The sequence below is a fragment of the Canis lupus genome, chromosome 4 (assembly GCF_003254725.2).
Source record: "Canis lupus dingo isolate Sandy chromosome 4, ASM325472v2, whole genome shotgun sequence".
In the NCBI taxonomy this organism is placed as follows: domain Eukaryota; kingdom Metazoa; phylum Chordata; class Mammalia; order Carnivora; family Canidae; genus Canis; species Canis lupus.
Window position 1 is genome coordinate 7,831,911 of NC_064246.1, and position 12,040 is coordinate 7,843,950.

At 44.9% G+C, this 12,040-nt stretch overlaps 1 protein-coding gene across 7 annotated transcripts in view; it reads right to left on the reverse strand.

The window, feature by feature from the left end:
• Positions 1–12,040, reverse strand: part of DISC1 (DISC1 scaffold protein) — a 351,152-nt gene that overhangs the window by 243,750 nt on the left and 95,362 nt on the right. For all 7 annotated transcript variants that reach the window (XR_007410095.1, XR_007410097.1, XR_007410096.1 and 4 more), the window contains exon 4: positions 7,379–7,526. Coding sequence is in view for 4 of the 7 variants with exons in the window: in XM_049108923.1 (XP_048964880.1) it covers positions 7,379–7,526 (148 nt within the window). In the remaining 3 variants the exon portion in view is untranslated. The remainder of the gene's footprint in view (positions 1–7,378; positions 7,527–12,040) is intronic.

Genomic DNA, 12,040 nt, shown 5'->3' on the forward strand with positions numbered 1-12,040 from the left:
TGGGGGCAAAGAGGGAATAAACGCTCCCACTCAAACTAAACAGAAACAAAAAAATCCAGTGGACCCGCTCATAAAGATTGGAAGTGTCCTGCAAGCAGGAAGATTGACATGTGATTCTCCTACATGAATGTCTTTCTAAATTTGGGTTGTCTTAATACAAAGTCTGAGACAAGGATCTGAGTTTGGGCTATTTTCTGGAGAAGTGAGTCCCAAGAAACTAAGAGTGAGGGAGCGAGATGCAGGAAAAGTCAGTAAAGGCACATTATTGAGCTGAGCACCATAGGGGCAACTAGGGCTTAATCCCACCAGGAATCATATCTGGAAAAAAACCTCCACATCTGAGGTACCTCCACATCTGAGGTATGTGGAACATACCTCAGAACTATCCCCATAGAGACTGGGTAGGCTGGCACATTTATCTACCAACTCCCACACCCTTGGGGACATTACCCACTCCCTGTCCTCACAAGCTTCACAGAAAGCCCCATGGCACATATCCCTGTTGGGTGCCTGAAGTGGACAAAACTTCCCGCAGCTGGAGTGAAAATAGGAGGGAGGCCAAGGGACTGGGACACAGGGGGCATCAAGTGTCTGTTGCAACATATACTTACACAACAGACTTTCTGATGTATCACTGGCCCTTCAACGGGGACAAAGAAACTGGAGAGCCATGGCAAGGCAGAGGGGGTCTATAACAAGGCAGCCTGAGTGCTGACCATTCAGTATGACAAAGACATGTGAACTTCCCATGAATCAAATAGACATTGCAAAAGTTACCTTCCCAAAAAGTGTGCCCATTGGACAAGGGGACCTACAGAAAGAGGCTAAGTAATATCTAAAAAGGGGTGGTTGCAATTCACATCAGGATCTGGGCAGTGGGGAAGGCCTGTGGTATTGTCTAGAGAACCCACACATGAGTGCCATAAGGCAATGAGCATGCCTATATGCACGAGATGTCCCAGCCTGTTAGCCAGGGAAGCAGCAATGACCAGCAAGAAGAGGGTTACAGACAATGGACAGGGAGAGACTTGAAACAGATATATAATGAAAGTTTCAAACTAGACGGGGCTGGATGAACATTGGTAACTGAAAATGGCCCAAACATTTGTCTTATCTGCCCAAGATATTAAAAAAAAAAAATAGGACGATGTATTCAACAGAGCACAACAGAGACTGGAGAATAGTAAAACCACAGAGTGTTTGTTCCTCCGCTAACTAGAGACACCCCTGAACCAGTTATCTTACTGAGCAGCGCAGGACCATCCACTAGGGTAAGACCACCAACCGGGCCAGGGTGCCACACCATGCGAGGGCTGATACCTGCCGTTAGAAAAGCCTGGTTAGCCCGTGAAGGCAGCAGCTGAAACTCTCTGGGCTGCAGAAAGGACCTGAAGAAACTGAGTGCGGTTCAGGGTGACACCACAAGACTCAGAGAACTACACTTGATCTCAGCCAAAAGGCTGAGAGGCAGTGAGTCTCAGAGAATTAAACAGTAGTTTTTAAAAAGTTGAACGCAGATTATTAAGAACAAAGTGACAATAAAAACTAAAAATGAAGTACAGCACCTGATTGTACTTGGGTGTTTACATTTCCTTAAATCTTATTCTAAACAAAATTTTCTTAACCTGAGATGCAAAGACACCCTCCCAAAAAAGATGCCCCCCCCCCAAGAGTGAATGGATAAGCCTCAGAAGACCTGCAAGTCTCTTGAAACTGCGTGCAATCATTTGCATGGTTGTACATACGTGGTTTGGTAATGGAAGGAGTCTATAGTTATCATCAGATTCTCAAATAATAGGGATCTCAAAAAGCACTTATTTGTGTTATTCATAAGTACTGAAAATTTCCCATGTTGGTACAACTATTTCATTTCTACAGGAAAAGCATCGTTCATCAGAAAGTATCCTATTTCCTCCATGATTCAGAGAGAGCTCCTGGCCTGTGAGAAACTTTTTGCCCTGGTCTGTCCTGGCTCCTCCAGGCTGTGTGAGCTCCGGCCCCACACCATGACCCCTGGTGGCCCCTGTGAGAACTGCAGCCACAGTCCCAGGTTTAGAGGAAACCCGAGTCCAAATAATTCTGTTGAGGACACGTCACAGGCTAGCTGGGCAGTTGGCGCATTGAAAGATAACTTTCTAAAGCTTATTAATAACTATATAATTCTGTTAATATGCATTAGAAAAATCTAAAAGTTGATTTTGAGTCATTATTTTCTTTTTTTAAAGATATTTATTTATTTATTTATTTGAGAGAGAGCAGAGTGAGAAAGAGATCACAAGCAGGAGGGAGGGACAGAAGAAGAATGAGAAGCAGACCCCCTCCTGAGCAGAAAGCCCGATATAGGGCTCGATCCCAGGACCCCGGGATCATGACTTGAGCCTAAGGCAGACACTTAACCAACAGAGCCACCCAGGCGCCCTGAGTCATTATTTTCTTACTGTGTTAATAATAGGATGGGTGAATTTGGTGAAGAAAAGCCACAATTATACATAAATAACTGAAGTTTGGAAATAGTGATCCAATTCAACCCTCTCATTTTCTGATGAAGGTAGCGAAGTGTGAAGAAGTGAGGAAATTACGCCCAGTCATATATAGCTGGTAAGAAGAGAAGGGACCAGAAGGGAGGCTGTTGACCTGTAATCTAGGGTTCTATCAAGATACTACAAAAGTTCTTCTTGCTGGAAATGTTGGAAAAAGGGCTGAAGGAGCATTTTATCTAGGGCAACTGAACCACATTAGAGTGAAGATTCTCTCTCTCTCTCTCCATAGATATTCACATGTATCTTTGTGAACCTGTATATAGATACATCCACATATGATCATATTCATTCATTCAATGAATGTTTATGGAATACCTATTTGGGGTCAGCCACTGTTCTAGTCTTCAGGAATAAAAAGATAAATACAGGGCAGCCCTGGTGGCTCAGCGGTTTAGCACCGCCTTCAGCCCAGGGCGTGATACTGGAGACCCGGGATCGAATCCCATGTCAGGCTCCCTGCATGGAGCCTGCTTCTTCCTCTGCCTGTGTCTCTCTCTCCCTCTCTCTCTCTCATAATTAAATAAATATAATCTTTTTAAAAAAAGATAAATACAACCCAGTCTTGTTCTCAAGGAGCTCACAGTCTGAAGAGTAGACTAATATTCAAGGAAATAGATTTATTTGTTTAAGACCCAAGGCAGGGATGAGGTAATTAAATGTGCTCCAGTAATTCAAGAGGGAGATGATGTGACTTCAGGACAAGGCTTCAAAAGGATGGTAGCTGAGCTGAATCTCAAAGAAAGAGTAAGAGGTAATTAACAGTGGGGCATGTGCAAGATCATAGAATCCAGAGACATTCACAACATGTAGGTGATTTCTAATACTTCAGTGAGTGTGGATTGCAGCTGGTGAAGGGCTAGTCAAATTCTGGGCTGCTGAGAAGCAGAGCAGGAGCTGGATTGGAAAAGTTTTGGATGACATGCTAAGTAATCAGCATGGATGCTGAGGACAATTGGGCATGACATGATATTTCCACTTGTGGTGCTGTGGAGGGTGAATGAGAGGGAATAATGTTGGAATCAAAAACACCAGCAAGGAGACCACTGTGATAATCCAGATTAGAAACTCTGAGGGGCGTCTGGGTGGCTCAGTTGGCTGGGCATCCGATTCTTGATTTCGGCTCAGGTCATGATCTCAGGGTCATGAGATCAAGTCCCACATTCGGTTCTGTACTGAGCATGGAAGCTGTTTAAGATTTTTCTCTCTGCCCCCTGCCACACACACACACACACACACACTCAGATGGGCACGTGTTCTCTCTCCAAAAAAAAGAAAGAAGAAGAAAGAAAGAAAGAAAGAAAGAAAGAAAGAAAGAAAGAAAGAAAGAATTTAATTCTGAGTGACATATGAGTGAGCAACGTAAGTGGGAATGAGATAAGGTTAGACAATAGGATGAACAATGAAATTGGAAGTAAGTTAAAAGGAGGGGCCATGTATGTCTCAGAGTTCCTACCTGGGTAACTGGGTAAATGACATAAGTCACTGAGGTTGGGGCTGTAGGAGAGGGGGCTGGTTGAGGAGAAGGCCAATAAATCTAATCATTTAAAGATAAATTTAGTAAAGGCAAAGACAAAAGATAGTAAATTTTTTAGGATAGAATAAAGATATACTAAACTTAATAAAAGTCAGGGAGATGTTCAATAAAAGCCAAATGGTAGACTGGAACTCTGAAGAGGGATCAAGGCTATGGATATCAAATTAGTATGTTAATGGTGCTGGAAGCATGGAAGTATTTGAGATCACCCAGAATAAGAATATGTAAAGTGAGAAGACAGGATAGGCTACAACAGAAGACAGAGTAACAACCATATCAAGAAGACGGGGTGAGGAAAAGATGCTCACAAGAGGTTGAGAAGAATGGCCAGCAAGGTAGCAAGACCAGGAAAGGGCAAGTCCTGAAAGCCTAGGGGAGAGAGTCTTGGGAACGAATATGATTGATACAAAGTTCCAGACCATGCAGTGATACAGAGCAGAATATGAAGTGAAAATGCCCTTTAAATCTAACAGAACATTATTGCTGACTGTAGCAGTGATAGGGATAGAAATCAGATGACAGATAAAAATCAGGTCAGAGGGCAGCCCAGGTGGCTCAGTGGTTTAGCACCGCCTTCGGCCCGGGGCATGATCCTGGAGATCTGGGATTGAGTCCTATGTCAGGCTCCCTGTATGGAGCCTGCTTCTCCCCTTGCCTGTGTCTCTGCCTCTCTCTCTCTCTCTCTCTCTCTATTTCTCTCTCTCTCTCTCTCTCTATCTGTGTGTGTGTGTGTGTGTGTGTGTGTGTCTCATGAATAAGTAAATAAAATCTTAGAAAAAAAAAAAAACAGGTCAGAAATCAGTTCATAGAGGTCAGATCCCATTCACTCCAAAGTGAACAGGAACTAAAAACACAGTGTGCAGGCAACCCCTTGAGGAAAGGGGCAAGGGATAACAGGTAACAAGGTAAGCTGACAGTTTACCTTGGCTTAATAAACGGTTAATAAAGGCCTATACTTTTATGGGGAACATATTAAATTGAGTTCTATGAAACTGACATCTTTATAAGTCACAGTCAGATATAAGGAATGTCAGATGGTATAACCTGAGTGAGGATGGGTGATACTGTGTTTTAGTTCATCGCATTCTCTGAGAAATTTGCCCAAGATCATAACTAACACATCGCTCTCCGTTCAAATCACATGTAGGCTAAAAGACCATAATTGAAAACCCTTTGCCAGCTCAGACTCGGGCAGCTCAGCGAGCTAGTTCCAGGCTGGGACTCGCACCAGCCAGCTCTGCGCCCAGACTCAGCACCCACCTGCTAGGGTCTGCAACCTCTCCTGGGCGTAGCACAAATATAAATACAGATGACAATCATGCTGATCTCCATATAGATAGCGATAAAAAATGGCTCTACCTCCTAGAATTGCCTTGAGGATTAAATGAGTTCCTGCCTGTCCATCGCAGGAGGAATAGGCAAGCAAAATGTGGCCACCCTCACAATGTAATATTACTCAGCCTTCCAAAGGAAGAAAATTCTGACCCATGGCATGACATGGATGAACCCTGAGGACATTATGCTCAGTGAAACAAGGACAAATAGTGTGTGATTCCACTTACATGAGGTCTCCAGATGTCAAAATCAGAGAGACAGAAAGTAGGATGGTGGTTGGCTGGGGCTGAGAGCAGGATGGGGAGTGGGGAGTTCAGGTTTATTAAGGACAGAGTCTCAGTTTGGGAAGAAGACAAGAGTTCTCAAGACGGATGGTGGTGATGGTGGCACAACAATGTGGATGAACTTTATGTCTCTGATCTGTACACTTAAAAATGGCTGAAATGGGGGCAGCCCGGGTGGCTCAGCGGTTTAGCGCTGCCTTCAGCCCAGGGTGTGATCCTGGAGACCCGGGATCAAGTCCCACGTCAGGCTCCCTGCATGGAGCCTGCTTATCCCTCTGCCTCTCTCTCTCTCTCTCTCTCTCTCTCTCTCTCTGTGTTGTCTCTCACGAATAAATAAATAAAATCTTTTTAAAAAATGACTGAAATGGTAAATTTTATGTTACATACACTTTATCACAATAAAAATGAAAGAAATAGTTAATTCCTAAAGCACTTAGTAACTATTATGCAAATAGAAACTAAATACAAAAAGAAAAAAAAAGAAACTAAATACATTGAAGTAAATAGAAGCTCAATACATTGGCAGATGTTAAAAATGACTCAAGACAGGAACGAAAGACAAGAAAGAACCCCAAAGAACCAAAGAAAGAATTCAGTAAAAAGTCAAGTTGGGAAGGACCCCATGCGAGAAAAGGAGAGGAAATGAAGTGATATGTCAAAGTAGGATGAAAAAAAATGAATAGAAACAAGGAGGTGGAATCCATCTGCTCCTGAAGAAGCCCAGTAAAAGTTCACTTAACAAATATTTGTAAGGAAGCACCTACCAGGTGCCAGGCACTCGGCTACGTGCTACCAGCAAAACTGCAGGGCAAGAATATGAGAAAATAATTGGCATCACTGTTAAGACAGGCTGTAGGGAGGCACCAAGAGAAATTGAAAGTAGGATGCCATGTACACTTAATAAGAATGAGCCAGATAATCTTCCGATTATCTGGGCTACCTGGAAGTTGGAAATAAAATGTAACTGCTGTGGCCACGTTTACACCTAAGTAGAAGCAGACCTAACTGTGATCAGGTTAACAGCATTCATCACAAACCTGCTCGCTTGCAAGCCTTTACCCAGGAGAGAGGCAACAGGCAGGTAGATGAGAGCAGTTGTCCTCAGACTTTCCAGACACACCAGTGCCTGGGGCCCACCCCAGGGAGCCTGACTTGGTCGGTCTGGGTGGAAGCTGGACATTTAAAAACTCTCCAGGTGATTCCAACACACAGCCAGGATTGAGAGCCACTGAGTTAGAAAGAGCATTTGTTCCCTGTATACCACCGATCCCGGGGAAGCTCTGGGTAGCAGAAACAGCGAAGGTTGATCAGGAGCCGGAAGTGAGAGTCCATAAGCATCAGGCAGAGAGGACCACCTGTGGATCTTACAGGCTTAACACATGACAGAAGGCCAAGCAGCTCCTGACAAGACGAAGTCCACCCACCCTCAAGAAGGTTTGCTTCCCAGAGGAAGCTTAGCACCCAGACCCTTGGGGAGGGTCTCTCCCTGTCAATTAGTAGAAATTGCTTCTCAGGGGAGCATGACCCACACCAGTCGCTCACTCTGGAGGCACCCTCACCTGCCTGACCAACAAATGAATGCTTCCCAGGAAAAAGCAGCTGAGGGTCTTCCTAGCAAAACCACTCCCAGCTCTTCACTACGTGGGAGCCAGGACAGCAAAGTAGGGGCGATCCCAAGTACTCACGGAGTGGCCCCATGGCACACGGCTGCTTGGGCCTGTGCGTGCAGGTGGCCCAGGAGGCTGCAGAGGGCTGGCTGCCTGGAAGGAAGCTGGAAGTGCAGGCTGTTCTTCTCTTTCTCCAGCTCTTCCAATCTGTGTCTTAATGCCTCAGCTGGAAAACGAAAATGTGAGAGAGAGGAATAAAAAACCGTGTAACTCAAGGTGGGCAACCCCAGCCAGTGTTCACCTTAATGACTGAACACAATGGCCCCTGCTTCCCTGGCCAGCACCTTTGTCTCTCAGCTGGTGCTTTGAAGAATCTTCCTTTTAGTGACGTCACAGCCTCTCTGTTTTTTATTCTTCCTCGAGTTAGAATGTACAGTTTATGTATTTATAGCATGGTCCTAATTATGATCATCCCGTAGGAGGGTACGTATTAATTATTTTTAAAACCATGGTCTTCACTTGGGAGAAAACTTGCTTAGTTTGATGAGTTTTATGTCTATAATTGAAAAATGTCGGTGCCCGCACTTGGATTTTAAGAATGTTTCCTTAGAAACTGCCCATCAAGATAGAATCAGGTACAATTATTAAAGTCATAGAAGCGATGTTCCAGTTCTATGTTGCCGATGACCGTATAGCCACCTCTGTTATAAGGAGGGGTCTTATTATTTTTTTAATGACCTTAAGTTTCCCCAGACAAGGTACAATACAGAATCACTGTAAAACAGTTTTTATCTAACAAAGTAAACTTCAGAAATTGGAATCCTCTCAAATGAGAACTTACCTTCATAACCAAACACCTAAAGAATGGGAAAGTCTCCCATAAAGCTATTTTTGCAGAAATATAAGGACTGAGTGTATAAATACCATCCATCAGATCTTCCCTCCTGCTAATCCTTGCAAGGTGAAGGGGCAGAAACTTTGATGGGCTCCACTCTTGGGCAGTATGTGGATCCCAGGCAGTCACCTCTGGCCATGAGCGCCTACCGCTTACCCTTGGCATGCAATGCAAACATTATCCTCTGTGTGTGCCATGATGAGAAGATGTTTGGAGGCTCTACCCTAGATCACACTCCTGTACATTTCCATGCTCTACAGGCATTTTCCAACTAGGCCATTTCTATAAGACCCAATTTTAAGTTAAAACTCTGTTTCCAACAAACTTGCTATTTTTTAAAGATTTGTTTGTTTGATAAAGAGAGGAGAGAGAGAACATGTAGGGAGAGGGGCAGAGGGATCAGGAGAGAGAAAATCCTCATCAGACTCCTCCCTGAGTGTAGAGCCAGACACGGGGACTCAATCCCAGGACCCAGAGATCGTGACCTGAAATCAAAACAAATGTTTAACTGACTAAGCCACCCAGGCACTCCAACAAGGTCGTTATTTCTAAAATACTTTGAACAAAACTTTGTGTTGTATACCAGCAGAGGCCAACACTAATCACAGTGCACCCCTTGACATGACACTTCTCCCATGTTGGCCCCCTCCCAAGACACACACCTGGGAGGACGAAAGGCAGGCCTCAGGTGTGATGGGCAGCAAACAACCTCTCCATTAACTTGCCATATTCAGTGGGACCAACAGCCAGGAACATGCCAAGAGAATTCGCCAAGGATTCATTCTAACGGCATCAAAAAGGGTCATTTATTTGCTTCAAGACCCAGTCACAGGTAACTGCCAATGGCTCTCAGTTTGTTCCACCTTCTTCAAAGTGACAGTTGGAGCTAATCCAGACACCACACCTACAACACACAGTGCAGTCTGGCCTGGCAGTTCTCCCAGAATAACACCAAAAACACATCTATTCCCTAACACCAAGCTTCAAACTTTTTTTAAAAAAAATTATTATATTTCATTTTAATTAATTTTTAATAAATTTTAATTATTTTTAAAAGGTTTTATTTATTTATTCATGAGAGACACAGAGAGAGGCAGAGACATAGGCAGAGGGAGAAGCAGGCTTCCTGCAGGGAGCCTGATGTGGGACCCGAACCCAGGATCCCAGGATCACACCCTGAGCCAAAGGCAGATGCTCAACCACTGAGCCACCCAAGTACCCCAAATTTTAATTATTTAATTTTACTACTTAATTATTTACTTAATCTGTACTATAAAAAAACTGCCATGAAAAGCAATAAATTTCTTATGTTAAGTGCTTTTTGTTTGTTTTTTATTTATTTATTTTTTTTATGTTATGTGCTTTAAAAGAACAACTTTGTGCTGTTGTCACATGGTGGTAAAGATGTGTCAAGACACTATTACATGGAGATAAAGACAAAGCCTGTGTTTGTACCTCAGCCCTGTCATTCCTAGTTGTCTGACCTTCCAGCTACTTAACCTTTCTACACTTCAGTTTGCTAATCTGTGGAATCAGGACTAATAATATCTACGTCCTAAGGTTCCCTGAGGATTAAATGAGATAATCTACTGCAAAGCGTTTAGCAGCATGCCAGGCAGCCAGCATGTGTCCGAGGGGTTGGTGATCATAGTTAGTAGTGCCATGAAGTAGTGGCCTTGAGGTTGGCAAAGCCGTTAAACACCCAGCCTGGCCTCCCTCTGCCGCCAGCCATATCCTAAAACTGGACCCCCCTCCCCCCACCCTCCACTGCCCAGAGAAAAGCCCTCAGAGACTACAAGCTGATCCAGCAAAACAAAACCCCGGGAACGGTAAAGTGGCTGCCAAAAATCACAGTCACAGTGAATTTCAAAGGGAAATATAAATTATCCCGGGAAATACTGGTGATTAGCTGTGCTGTGCATTGCCACTCACCCCGAAAGAGTGACATCTACAGTTATTTCCATGTTATGATTGGAAAGGTGCACCAGGACAGTCAACACCAATTTTATAGCTTATTGTCCCCACTCTATAAATGGCCTCCTTCCCCAGCTTCTCAAGTGGCTATCTGCTACATGGGGCTCCACCCCACAGTTGGCAACACCTCTGATTAGCATTAGGGTGTGTTCTACTAGTTCCCTCAAAGTACACCGCTATTCACTAATTTGATATTGCAGGCAGAGGGAGCTCCCAACCAGGGCAAAGGCCCTGAGGTAGCAAACAAAGGGGAGAGGTGGGTGGGGTGGGCTTGGTCATCAGCAAGGACTGAGTTTAGCTGGAGGGAAAGGGGAGCCCCTGGAAGGTGTTGAGCAGTGGAGTGACATGATTGACTCTCGCCAGGATACATGGAGCTCCACTGGGAAGAGACCATCAAGAGCAGAAGCCCAGAGACTAGTCACACAGTTATTGCAGTTCCCTGGACCTACAAATGGTGGAAAGTGCCAGGATTTCGGATATTCTCTGACAGATGGGACACTGAGAACGGAAGATGACAGAGGTCAAAGTGACCCCAATGTCTGTGGCCTGAACAACCAGGGTGAGATAACTTGCTATGAGCAGACCTGGGTGAGTCTGCTGTTCCTTCTGCCAGAAACACCCCCCACAGAGGCCCGGGAAGCCCTACTGCCTGCTCGGATCTCAGTACCCTCTGGTGGGCTCCCCAGGCTCTATGCACACCCAGACTTCTACCCTCTCAAGAGCCTCACACTTGTCTCCTCGCGCTCAAGGCCTCTTGTGTTCATGACAGACGAACTATGTCACCATGCTTGTCACTGTTTAAAGACCACATGGGGCTGCTGCCAGGCTCAGAGTTAGCACACACAAAACATGTCCAGCTAAACTCAAAATAGGTTTCCTCATGGTGTTTCTTGTTTGGTGAGTTTTCTTAACCACTTTACACCATCTTCATTAGCTACTAAATGAACATAATGATGTAAAACTCATCAAGTCGAAAATGAAATCCACTGACTACCTTGCACAAGTTTACTCTCTGCCACAGGCCCTGACTGGGTCCCTGCTGGCCAGGCCTACAGCTTTGGGTTCTTGGACTTGTTGCTATCTATACCTCTACATCCTCGTGGTGTCCACCGCACTCCCACCTTCTTCCCCATTTCCACTGCCTCCAGCCAGCAATGTCACCCTCACATCTGCAGGACAAGTCACCTCTCTGCCTAAAAGCCCACTCTGGGATGCCTGGGTGGCTCAGCAGTTAACACCTGCCTTCAGTTCAAGGCGTGGTCCTGGAGTCCCGGGATCAAGCCCCAGCATCGGGGTCCCCTCAAGAATCCTGCTTCTCCCTCTGCCTATGTCTGTGTATCTCTCATGAATAAATAAAATAAAATAAAACAAAACAAAACAAAACAAAACAAAATAAAATAAAATAAAACCCACATTTCTCTGGCATTCTTACAGGGGGCCTGCAGAGTGCCCTTTATCGCGTTCAGTCATAGACAAGACAACGAATGAGAGAGAACAGACTGAGAAATGCAGAGACACCAGCTATGCCCCCACACCGTGCCAGACCCCTCCACACATGTACCACAGAATGTTCTCAGAATTCTGGAGGACTCTGCCTAGCCACCAGAATAGAAGCCAAACATCTGTGTCTGGCGTTCAACGCCACCAGCAAGCTTGCTCAGCCTTGCTCTCTCTTCTCCCACAGACACTCTGCGCCTGAGTGACGTAGGAATAGGTCACTGGAAAGAACAGGGAATCACAGCATTGAGAATCTGGGCACCTGAATTCTATCACTGGCTTCAGTGCCAAGCATAGTTTTGACAAATCACTTCCCCCATTAATGTCTCAGAGATTCATCTGGTAGGTGGGATGAACATCTCCCTGAGGTGTTT